This window comes from Molothrus aeneus, chromosome 1 (assembly GCF_037042795.1).
Source record: "Molothrus aeneus isolate 106 chromosome 1, BPBGC_Maene_1.0, whole genome shotgun sequence".
Lineage (NCBI taxonomy): Eukaryota > Metazoa > Chordata > Aves > Passeriformes > Icteridae > Molothrus > Molothrus aeneus.
Window position 1 is genome coordinate 133,311,488 of NC_089646.1, and position 13,113 is coordinate 133,324,600.

The 13,113-nt window shown below is 39.1% G+C and overlaps 1 protein-coding gene across 5 annotated transcripts in view; it reads left to right on the forward strand.

The window, feature by feature from the left end:
* Window positions 1-13,113, forward strand: part of RUNX1T1 (RUNX1 partner transcriptional co-repressor 1) — a 114,843-nt gene that overhangs the window by 99,179 nt on the left and 2,551 nt on the right. For all 5 annotated transcript variants that reach the window (XM_066565492.1, XM_066565479.1, XM_066565502.1 and 2 more), the window contains 2 exons: window positions 1,790-1,980; window positions 11,584-13,113. The exon at window positions 11,584-13,113 is cut by the window's right edge and continues 2,551 nt beyond it. In XM_066565492.1, coding sequence (XP_066421589.1) covers window positions 1,790-1,980; window positions 11,584-11,859 — 467 coding nt within the window. In that variant the 3' untranslated portion in view covers window positions 11,860-13,113. The remainder of the gene's footprint in view (window positions 1-1,789; window positions 1,981-11,583) is intronic.

Consider the following 13,113-nt stretch of genomic DNA (forward strand, 5'->3'; position numbering starts at 1 on the left):
GTATTGTCACTTAGATAGAATTTTAATTCACCTTGAATATTCAAAGGAAATTAAGCCTTGGCTGTATGGTTGAAGGGTATGATTTTTTCCTCTCCTGAGGCTTTCCCTAAACAACATTTATGGTAGGGTAATATAAGGGCATATTTTCGGCCTCATAAAAATAAAGGCATAAGTTTTATTTCTAAATCCCTCCCCACCCCCTTGAAAACTTGAGTTGAAACATCTCTTGCAGATATGCACACATGTAACATGTACACATACTCCTCAAGAGAGCTCTTCTTTCATCTTAGTTCAGTTTTAGTCAATACAAGGCTTAAAGTTAAGACTTTATTGTAATTTGCTTAATAACTGAAAATGGAGACTTCACATAGACATTATTTTTTAAACAACTTGAGCAGAGCTATCAGATGTAATTCAGGAGAGTGACTGAGTATCTGTACATCAAAGTTATGTCTGCATGTTCATGCACACAAGTACATGGGCTAAATACTAAAACTCAAACACATAACACCGTTTCTAATACTTAGATTTTAATCTACAGTAAAACATTTTTAATAGAAATCTGTGGCTTTAATTAAACAGAACATTTAATTAAGGTGGGTTTTAAGTGCATGAAACAATTAAGTGCAAACACTTGAATGAAACATGTCATAATTAGTTTTAATAGAGTGTTAATTGGTACTAGGTTTGCCAAGTTAATAATTACCGCTTATTAAATTTTCAATTAATCATTGTCATTTTGCTTTGAATAAAGATGAAAATTAGATAAACTAATTCAGGGGGAGGGTGGTTTCCTTGTTAATTAGAGCAGTTAATTAAAAAAAAAAAAGAAACTGCTTGTTTTAGTTGTCAATTAAAAGACCGTTCATTAGTAAAATCTTTGCACTCTTCCTGCATCAAAAGCCAAAGAACTAATTTGAGACAATCCATGTTTTCTGGAATAAAAGACATGACACTAGTATGTACCAAAGAAAGGACTCATGCTACCATGGTTGTTTTACAAGAAGCATGAAGGTTTGAGTTTAATGAAGCAGGGTGCCCCTGCTCACTGTTAATTATGCTCTATAGTCTTGCTGGGCAGGGTGTGCCCAAGAGCTCAGAAAAGCCAGGAAGTCAAGTCTTCAAGTATAAACACGGATTTGAAAGACAGACCAGGAGGTCAAATTAATGTTTATAAGCAATTTTTTTTCCTCATGAACAGTATGTCCAAGAAAAGATACTAGATCAGTGATTTAATTTTTTTAAGTAAACTCTTGGGGTTTTTTAACTTCATGTATTTATTTTTTAAAGTATGGGGGAAAAGTTTTTAAAGACCATAAATCCTGTCTTAATTTCCCCAAGCTTAAAAATACATTTTTAAAAAAGTCTGTAATATGTCTGCAATAATAGTTGTCAAGTATATGCATATATCTGCTGTGCTGCAAAACTAATTTTCACTGTTCGAAAAGATTGCATATAAAATGGACCAGGGATCTGAAATTATGGTACCTAAAGAAGTACTGCCTGAGAATCAAAATAGCAAGGATCATTATCAGTGGTAGAGAATTTGATGATGGGGAAGAAGAAGAGCACCTCAATGCTTCTTGAGGATGCTTGAGGAACCAGGTTCCTCTGTGTCCTACTCAGAATGACGACTGTGGTTATAATTGAAAGTAATCTCAACATAATGATAACAACAGTGGTGCATTTCCCACGTTGGGCCCAGGAAGGTGTGTCCAGATGTGCTGTGCTGACATGGGTTTTGTGTCCAGATGTGCTGTGCTGATGCGGGTTTCTCCCTGCTTTGCAGAGGAAGCTGTCAATGAAGTGAAGCGCCAGGCGATGGCCGAGCTGCAGAAGGCGGTGTCAGAGGCCGAGCGGAAGGCTCACGACATGATCACTTCGGAGAGGGCCAAGATGGAGCGCACTGTTGCTGAAGCCAAGCGCCAGGCGGCAGAGGACGCCCTGGCTGTCATCAACCAGCAGGAGGATTCAAGTGAGGTAAGGGCATTGCTGGGCAGGGGTTGCCTGTGCCTGCAAACCATAGGTGTGTCTGAGCTGGCTTTAATCTGTGTGGCACAGGGTATCAGAGCCCGCTATTAACTCTTTGCACAGCTATTCTGGATGTGTATGTCAGGCATACACCAAGTTCCAAATTCTCTTGGCTATGTTGTAATCTGAGCCCAAAATAGCTAGTGAACTTGAGCTCCATTCTCGCCTTTTAACTGCTGCTCAGGGTTACATAAAATGTTCTAATTTGACTTTTTGTTGGAACCCAGGAAATTCCTCTGGCTGCCCTGGAGGACTTGAGACCCTGTCAGGGGGCTCGGAGACCTTGACACAGAACCCAAGACCCCTGTGCATTTGATTTAGCCCTTGGAAAAAACAATTACCAACCTTATATGAAGAATTACAAGCCACGAAATTTTATGTAGAATGATAGCGAATTTATCACGGGCTGAAAAATAGATTTTTTTGGGTTTTTAGAATGAGGGTTCAGGGAGCAAGATGGAGGAATCTGGGTGTGTCCAGCCTTTCTCTTTCTTCTTCTTGGCCTCCATCTTCTGCTGTGATGTTGGTACTTTTAGATTGGTTTAGAGTAGAAGCTCACTGTCTAACATAGGTGATGGGTATTGGAAAGTAATTGTAAATATTGTACATGTAGTTTTTAGCATAAAAAGATAAACCGCCCAGGGGCAGGCAGAGTGCCTCTGACTGTCCTGCTGAGCGGACCTTGGCAGGCCAGGAGAAAGAATTTTATAGATAAGATACAATAAACAACCTTGAGACTGAGAAATGAAGAGTTCTGACTCCTTCTTTGACCGCTGGGCTGGGAAAAGAGACTTTCTAATGTATCTCAGGGTCACTCTGACCAGCTAAAGCCCTGAGAATTTTTCAGTAGCTTCTTTTTAAAGAAAGAAGCTTTCATCTTCAAACTACCATACTGAATAGATAAAAAGATGCTCAGTGGAAAACACTTGACACTGAAATCTAATTTAAAAAAAGAAATTATTCATAATAGAGATTATAGAGCAAGGTGGCTAAAAATTTGTCTGGGAAAAGCATTGGATATAGAAACAATTAGCAAAAGATGATGGTTCCTGTAGGACAGAATGTGAATGTAAATTTGCAAGTGTTTCCTTATTTTGAATATATTGCTTTGGCTGCAGAGAATATTTCAGAGTTGAGGAATGGGCAAAGAGCATTTGGTAGAAGAAAAAATAGACTGAGAGATCAAAGAGTAAAACAAGAATAGGTATGTTAAGCCTTGATGTACTTTCAGACCTGAGAGTGGAAACCTTGAATTGTTATGATACAGGACATCTGACACCATGACTGTGGAAGCTGGGAGTGAAAGAGCAGTGTGTGTTTGACTGTTGCATCAGTCTAGATAGCAATTAAATTTTATGCTTATTAAGAAAAAAAGAGTCCCAACTTAAAACTGCCCTTAAAAACAAACATAACAAGGAAATTTTGTCAGTTAGAAGTTACTTGTATATAATCTCCATTTCTCAAGACCACTGAAATGAAAGAGCATTACCTTAATGAAGAATTTATTGCTTGTATATTAACATCTTGACTGTAGCACACTTTTAAAAATAACTTCTAAACATCAGGGAGTTGGGGAAAAGAGTCGGTGACAGTCCCTGTTACATGGGGACCTACATTTGTGTATGCTCATGTCTAAACACTTTGCATGGGCTGGATGGGCAGTGTTGTAGGAGAGTCAGTTAAGCTGAGAGATGCAGATGAGCTACCTTCAGCATGCTGAGAACACTGGCAGAAATCAGCAGCACATAAGTCAGTGGCATGCTGCAGTATGCATCTGTAATTTGAGGGAGCGTAAGTTTTTAATTCATACCAGGCTTCTCTGGAGATGAAAGACCATTGTGGGATCACTGGATGCCCAGAGTTTCTCCTTAATGTGTAGCAGATGAATAACAAGGAGACAAAAGGAATTGATTTTCAGCATCTGAAAGTTTCTCAGGAAGAAAGGGACTAGGGGAAGTATATGTACCCTTTAAGTACTAGCTGTTCCATTGTAGATTAAATGAGACATAAATTCAATTTATTGGACTTTTGTATCTAAGATACTCAAGGACATTTTCCTGCACTGTTCATAGAAAGGGCATTTTTCTGACATAGCATCATTAAAGAGCTTTCATTTTGTATGTGTATTTATACAAGAGATTCCTATTGTTAAAACCAAAATTACAAAGGTAAATACCTTTGGAGGAAACAGAAAATTAAATCTATTTAGTGAACTGATATAGCGTGAGCAGGACAGAGGAAGAACTTATGTGCTAGTACATACAGCCCATTTTTCAGTAAGCAAATGTGAATCCAAAGGAATGTGTAGAGAGTTTGTGTGCTGTGAATAATTTTTGAGCAGTTAAAGCTCTGGAAAAAGCCATGTAACAACATCTTCACTTCTTCTGCAGCAGAACTGATTATAAGGTTTTTCACTTCTTGGGAACAGGACTTTGGGCAAACAATTCTTTTAATTGCATTCTAATGAAATGTGGCTGTTAAGGTTATAGATGTTCTCAGGGCTGTGTGCCTTAAGGGAGGTTACAAGCCTCCTGGACCTAGAAATGAGGTCTAGTGTTCTGATCCTGCAACTTTCACCCCTGTGGTCATCAGGGTGGCTGTTTTGAGCCACAAGTTTTAGTAAGCCATCAGAGAGAAATCAAGTTTGACAGTTTGTATTTACAGGTGATTGATTAACTGTGAAGGGAGATGATGACAATGCTTATTTGAGTTAGATTTATAAGAAGTTCCTCTTCAGCTTCTAATTATGACAAACTCCAAACACTTAAAGCAATGCTTCTCACAGTTACCTGTTAAGTCAGGCTGGTTTGGATTCCTTTGAGGGTGACTTCTGGATGAATGGGCTGGAGTTTTCCTTCATCTTTGGGGACAGGAAATCAGTTTGCCAATGTTTGAAAAGTGTTTCTTCAGAGATGAGACTCTGTTTTTCAGGTTTGAGGAATAAAACTCCACATTTGTTTTGGTATTAATTATATCTTGGATATCTCTGTGGACATTGCTTCTCATTTGTCTAGGTTTTAAGTCTGCATAAATTCTCTGTTTACAGCTTTCAGCAGAACACTTATAGCAGCACAGATTCCTGTGCACATAAGACACTGGAGTAAAATTTCTAGAGCTAGAATATTTCCAGTTTCAAATCTGAGACTGTTCCAGTGCACCCTCTGAAGTCTTGCAGGTCCAGGGGGAGTGCCAAGCACCTCTCCTCATTCCTTACCCTTGCTGGGACATTGCTCCAATGCATGCAAGAAAGCTCACTATCGGCTGTTATATAACCTCCATGCAGTTCCTGACAGACAATATTTCTCTCGTGGGTGTCATTATTTCTTTTGGCTGTTGTAACTATGAATGGAGATGAGAATTTGATGCCAGATTTGTAATGTATCAGATACAACTTTTGACTAATATGGCCACTCCCTGTCTATTGGCAAGGTTTCTCCCTTGATTTGTTATTCAATAAAATGCATCCTGGACCTAGCTGAGGCTTCTTGAAGCTGTTCTGGTGTGAGAATTTTGTGGTATGATTTTTACTGCAGTCTGCTGCAGTTCTCAAAGTGATGACTAGTACCAAGACGGGATTTTTGTGATTATTATAACACAGCCTCCTAATCCAAGACCTTTCAGAGAACTTTCAGAGAACAAAGAAAAGTAGATCAGATTTTTGATATTTTTTGTTGGTGTTGCTGATTTCTGTGTTGGGTTGGGTTTTTCCCCTGGTTTTGCTTGGTTTTTTCATTATTCTGTTTTGCTTTGTCTTTAACCCAGAAAAATTAGGATCCCTGAGTGCAAGATTGTCTTCAAGGGAAAAAAGTGAAGTTGAGCATATTAAGTTGATGAGATCAAAATTCCAAAATTAAGGGAGCACGAGACAGTAAGAAGACTAATAGGAGAGGTGTAATACTCAGAAGCATCTTGACTTTTAAGAAGTGGTGTAATGTGCTCATTCTTTTGAGAATGAGCACATTACATAGCATAGGTAGAATTTCTGACTCTGACTTGAACTCCTTTGTTGAACTATTGTTCTTTACTTATCTTAGAGTTGTTCAGCATGGTTTAACTAGCACTCCCACTGCTTCAGTGTCCGTGCATTTACTTTCTAAACATTTTCATAGTTTCTGAACACAAGACCTTGCAACTGACAAGCTAATGTTCATGCTTTTCTGTTATTGAAATTGGTTGAGGACCAGCTGACTGAGCAGGCTGCTGCTGGAAAGGAAAAGGACCAGGACAAAGCCTACCTGTCAGCATGGCTGTTCTGAGCCACAAATTATTTCTTTACCAGTTCCTTACAGTTGCTTGACAAAAAATGACCCATTCATCAGTAGTTGGCTTGGCTAAGTACAGAAACATGTGTGAGCAGTCTACTCTGTAATGACTGCTGTGCTTGCTTTGGCTGCAATGTGCTGCTTTGCAAATCAATTTTAATAGTGAGGGTGAACAGTTTAGCAAAGAGCCTGACTGCCCAGATTGTAAGGGGGGGGGGGGTGGGATCATCAAAACATCTGTCTTTCTGTTTTGCTATAAAATGCCACTGAAAAATCTGACACTCAGTGTTATCCCTCAGTTTTGAGTAGGCTGGGGGCTGGGGACAGGGAAGGAACACAAATGATTCAGTTCTCTCTACTTAAAGCAGATGCTGACATCTGCTCAGATAAAACAAGTATGTAACTGGTCCAACACTGCTTTTAGGAGATGTGTAATGTTAGGGCTTGTTTATATTGCAGTGGTTCATGTTATATGTGAAAATCACACCTGACATTTTAAAGACAGCTGGGTTCAATCTCTGCTGACCAATCCATTGAGACCAGGACCATGCTAGCAAACCTGACTCTGAGCATCAGATGGTGTGGTTCAGACAAGCCTAGTTTTCAGGCTGGTATTAAGTTTAATACCTATGTCAGCTAATGTTTAATTTTTTGGCAGAGCATCTCTTAGAAAGAAGCAGTGGTGGGTAGGACAGAGGCACCAGAGCCATGTGTTCTGCACAGGATCAGTCCAGATGTGATGTGAGCGTTGGCACTGCCCCAGACTGCTAAGCTAAGCCTGGCTCGCCAGCTTGCACGGCTCTTCTGTGGGCTGCTCTGCACTTCTGTTTGCAGGATTTAGCTACTCTCACTGACTTGAATGAAAGTTCATGTATTTTACTCAATAAACAGTGGCTTGGGCAAGCCTGGAGTGTTCCGTGATAGGTGTAACTTTACTAGAAACATCTAAAAGTTTGAATGTCATTTTGACACAGTGTGGGAATTTCCAAAGTACCAATATGTTTCCCTTTCTAATGACTCTTGTATAAAATTCTCATAAACAACTTCGCTGGATTTTTACACTGCTATTCAGCAGCTCATACAGTTCTCATTTACGCCCCTGTGGTTTCAGTGCTTTCTAGATGTTTCTTCTCTTGTGGTTAGCAGTGGTAGAGTTTTGAATGTCATGGGTATTGCAGAACTGGGAAAAATCTGGGTTCTTCATACCAGCCATGCTTCCTTTCATGGTAAACTGGGGAAATCCAGAATTTCTCAAAGATGACAGAACAAAGGGGTTTTTTTTTTATTTATTTAAGCAAGCTGTATACTGTCTCAGTTGGAGTGTCAGAGGAAAGCAAATACTCAATTTTAATTGAATATTTAAGAGGTGAAAGCAACAGGATGGGCAAAATTATTGACAAGTGTATGTTTTGGTGCTGGAGAACACAGAAATGGAGATGTTTTATTTTTAAGAATTTTGATGAAGGCAAACAGGAGTGTTTGAAGATGGAAGCTTAAGTGCATGAGAATTGAGAGTTTGACCTAAGATAAGGCTCTGACCTAAGACTGATGTTCCTTGTCAGTTGAAAGAGGAGGATGAAATATGATCAGTGGCATAAATTTGGAGTGAGATTCCTATCTGGTGTAATTTAGCCTCAATTTCATTGAATTAATGCATTTCCAAGGTAGTGAAGTTAAATTGAATTATGTAGTCTGAGAATCTAGCTTTTGTATAACCTCACTTTTTCACTGGCAAATCAACACAGAGTTAAACTGCAGTCCAGTCCTTCTCATAGTTTTAGCTATGGGTGGAACTCTATAGAGCATGAGCTGGAAGTGCAGTGTAGTAGGTCACTACCTAAAGACAGAATATATAGACCAGCAGAGGCTTTGAGAGATTGGCTTCTCCCTTTTCCAATCCATGATCAACTCTAGCTGCACCATTCCCCCTGCTTTTCCTGTGCTTTAATGATGGGGATTCTCCAACATCTCTAGGCACTTTGCTCCTGTTCTTAACAGAATTTTGATCCTGTTGCTTCTGCTAATCCCTGTAGAGATGGATGTAGACATTCACTGCAGTGATGTTTGGGTGCTACTGCAGCTTTTTGGCTACCATCTCATATTTAAGACTCTGAGTTCATTCAGTTTCTTCTCACAGTTTATGTTTGTCTGACTTCTGATTAATCTGGCTGCCTTTCTTCAGGTTCTTTCAAAGTCCTGTTTGTCTTGCTTGATTTTCTGTATTTGAAGTGCATCGTCTCAAACTTGATAGGCCTCCCAGCTGGATCTTGCCAGTGACAGGAGATAGTCTTAAATCAGGACTAAGGCAGTCGGTAGTTGTGGCCATATGCCCTTGTATGAAGATTGCCATCTTGTCACCAAGGTGACATTGTGGCCATCTGTTGTCCAAGGTGCTGTGTACACACCTCAGTGAGGGTGCTCCGTTTTGCTGGTACCTGCTAGAGCATCCCAGGAAGGAATCCCTGAGTTCAATCCCACAGTGAGGTCAGGCTCTGTCTGTGATAGCTGCATCTGCTGGAAAGACACGAGCAGCAGGGGTGTATGAAGCACAGTCCAGGCTATTAGCTGGCATCTCGAGCCTGGCTTTTCTTTGGTAGAATTTGGGGCTATCAGCCAGCACTGGGAACAGAAAGGATTTGTTTCCAAAGCTTGTGGTGCCCAAGCCTGATCTTTGCTTCTCTTTTTCACTACTTGCACATGGGAAGGAGCAATGAATGGTCACAATGGTGAGGGCTGTGTGGGACAGGGAGTTTCTGCACACCAAATCCAGCTGCTGTCTCAGTACGAGCTCCCTGTGATATGTGTGTGTTTATGTTAATTTGCACTGTAGTAATTTTTAAATGCAATAAGTTGCTGCATAAATGTGAGATGTAAAATTTATTTTGAAATTCTTGTATTTTATGTGGTTTTATTCCCACAATTACACTAAAGCTGTAATGACCTGTTAAATTAGAAATAATCTGTCCAATGAACAAAATCACATACCAAACAATGTAGGACACATTAAGTAATCATGTAAGGAGCCAGCTTAGTACTTCACCACTTCATTAAAATCTTGCACCTATGTATCACTTTTCATGTTCTGTACAGTCTGATAGTTAACTGATGTCTACTTTAATAAGAAAGTTGAACCAATAGTGTTAGAATTAAACTGCTGACATCAATACAGATCATGTGGTAAGATACTGAAATATTCTGTGGTGGCTCTGGTCACATCTGGAGTCAGATCTCTATGTGCTCCTCAAAAAGGGAAGAAAAGTGAAGGTTCTTCTGGCCTTTGAAAAAGATACTTGAATAAGTTTGACACCCTCATAGTAATTCTCATTCAATTAAAGCATAAACTTCAATGCTGCAAACAGATCTGCACAAGGCAGGAATTCCTGCACCTGGGCATTTGCTGGCTGGCTTCAGCATTATTCCACTTGGGAGGAAGGTGTCTTTTTGGAAAAGTCTACATGGGGATGTTTGTACATGTGCATTTGTTTTCAGATAGGGAAATAAAGGGAACTATGGACCAAACACATGGCTGGCAATTTAGCTGGAAGCAAATAGCTGGGAGGTTAGCAGGCATGGCAATATGTGGAAACTGTGCAAGTACAACTGGAGCAGAATTACACCATGTTTACTGATCACAATACAAGCAAGCATGAAGCTGTCAAAATGAAACTTTCATTAATATGAAAGAAATAAAGAAATATTGTAATATAGAAATAGAATATATACTAAAGAATATAAAATAAATAAAATATAGATACATATAAAGTACAAAAATATAAATATTTGAATATCATATATAATAAATAAATTTTATAATAAGGAAATATTAGTATAGCAAAAGAAGGAGAATCCAGGTACATCACATTTCATTATCTTTCTTGTTAGCAGAATGAAATGCTAATACAAAATGCTAATGCAAAAATATTAGGTCATTTGGATGTATGCATAAATATGTCTGTGTGTGTACATGTCCATGTACAGTGGTCTAAATTACTGACAGTTATTTTTCATTGTGGAGATAAAGGCTGTTTAAAGAAAAGGTGTTTGCAAATAGCATAGATATTCTTTTTCAAAGGTGAATTTACCTCTCTGGCACTGGACAGAGTGTGAGCAAATGAACCTGAAACAATGACTACTGAATCAAAACCAGGTGATGCCTGGTTCAGACAAGGAGTCTGAATTCCTGACATTTAACTACCAGAAACATCTGTTTCTGTGTGTTGGTAATTCCACCTTTTTTTTTAAGTGTTTTTAAAGATGGGAACAATTTTATGAATTAAAAAATAAAAAGTCCCCAACACATGTATCTGTAATTACCTGGTTTAGTCTGTGTGCTTAATCAGTATGAATTGAGAATGCTGTGTACCTTTGATTTCAATCTCAAAGAGCTATTGGGCACAGGACAGCCATTCTTGCAATATTTGCCAATATATACCTATGCAAAAAAACCCCAAAAAACCAAGCAACCAACCCTCCAGTAAAAAACAGCAAAAAGAGGGAACATGGAACTAACGCAGGAATGTTTTCTAAAGCCACTTGATACTGATTAAAAGTCTAATTTCTGTAAAATACTGTTTTGGATTTAGGTCTTTGTTTCATTCTGGAATTGGGATTTTTTTTTTTTAAGTAGTTGAGGAATATCACTTAAGGATTGGCTGTGTTCCAGCATCCAGCTGGCAGAGCTATAGAGTGTGTTAAAGTGAATAGCACACATATTCTGCAGTGGCTTCCCCATCCTGCCAAAGATTTAGACTCTAGCTTAACTGTTCACTGCCAGAAGTGCCACTGAGTCAAATGGTATTACTCAGATGATTAAAAATTAGATTTTCCTAGGGTAGCAAGTTTTCCTAGGTCAGCAAATTTTACATGTGTGTTAAGTCATTTTTTCCCTTTCTTGTCTTGCATTAGTTCCTCTCCACTTCTGGAGAAGCACTTTTGTGTGTGTGCATGTTTCATTATTTGTTTTAATAAATTTGTAAGAGGAGCTAGCAGAAGTTCTACTGAAATTTTCTATTAGTCAGCATGCTGCTGGTTGCTGGATGTGGGGCATAATTGGAGTTTGCATCATTAGTACTAGCAAAGAGCTGCTTCTGTTCTTGCCCAGCTTCTGAGACAGAGTCCTCCAGGTGACTGGAGCTCCTGTGGAACAGATTCAGATACCCAAGGCAGCACCTACTGATGCCTCAGCTGTCCTTAGGCAGGGGGCTGATCGGCAGTTCCCTGCCAGCTGTTTTTACTGTAAAATTTTGGACAGTAGCTAATTTCTCCCATCTCCCTCCTCTTTTCCTTTTAGAGTTGCTGGAACTGTGGCCGGAAAGCTAGTGAAACCTGCAGTGGTTGCAACACAGCACGATACTGTGGTTCATTTTGCCAGCACAAGGACTGGGAGAAGCACCATCACATCTGTGGACAGACCCTCCAAGCCCAGCAGCAAGGAGAGACACCAGCAGTGAGCTCCTCCGTGACACCCAGCAGCGGGGCCGGGAGCCCCATCGACACTCCACCAGCAGCTACTCCGAGGTCCACCACCCCGGGAACCCCTTCCACCATAGACGCCACTCCTCGCTAGAACTGAACTCCAAACTCCGAAAACAAAAACACAACAGAAAATGAAACCAATTCCTCATCCTCAGATGCGCAAAGATTTTAACTGAACTGTCATATTTCAATACTTCAATAAAGAAAGAACTTACTGTATCTTGGGGTGGTAGAAAATACAGAAGGCCAGTAACGGGTCATAATGACTTATTGTGGATAACAAAGATATCTTTTCTTTAGAAAACTGAAAAGAGAGCAGAGAATATACACAAAATGATAGATTTGACCTCCTCCCTGTTATTTTCCAGTAGCTGGGATTTTAAACTAGATGACCTCATTAACAGATGCTTTACCAAACAGCAAACCAAGAGATTGCTAATTGCTGTTGAAAGCAAAACGCTAATATTAAAGTCACAATGTTCTTTATAACAATAATGGAAATTAAAAAAAAAAAAGAGAGAGAGAAAAAAATAACCCTCAAGGGCATGAGCATTGGATACAGCAGTAGACATTTTAACAAGAAGATGAATGGCGTCCGTGGGTTACTGACTGAACTTTGAAGACCCGCATCAAAACGCGCAGATGTGCAGCAGATTGGAAGGAGACACAGATGTTCATTTTTTTTCCTGTTTCTAAAAGAAATAAAATAATACCCAGGTCAACAGAATGAAAAATGAAAGATGATTTGCAGTGGGATGTAGGACTACAGCAGCAAAGAAAAAAAATGCCATAATACAAAAGGGTTTTTTTTTTTTTTTTCCTTTTAAATACAGAAATAAGGGACACAGCCTGCAGTTAATTAGCATCCTGGCAACTTTGACATCAGCCAGCTGCTCCAACTAAACCTTTCAACATTTCTTCACTTTTTTTGCAAGGTTCCACAGAGTATGACAATCGGGTCTATTCCAGCTCATTCATTTTTGTATTGAAAATTAATAATAGTTAATAACACGGTGGCTCCAGCCCCTTTCCAAATTCTTTCCACCCATCCTGTTTGGATTTTTAATTAAGAAAAAAAAAGAAAAAAAAAAGAAAAAAAAAAAACAAAGAAAAAAACCCCCTAGTAGTTCTCTTGGTGTTAAAACACTTCTGTCCTGTGAGGTTTCCCAATGGTGTTTTTCTTGTAAATGTGTTGGACAAATGTGAAGATGCATTGTAGTTTAACCATGCTCACATTTAGTCTTCTTTATTCCTAGTTGGTGATAAACCTGTAACTTTCTATGCTGCTTTTATATCTGTATGTATTAGTGATATTTCTCTAGTAGCTTAAAAAAAAAAGAAAAAA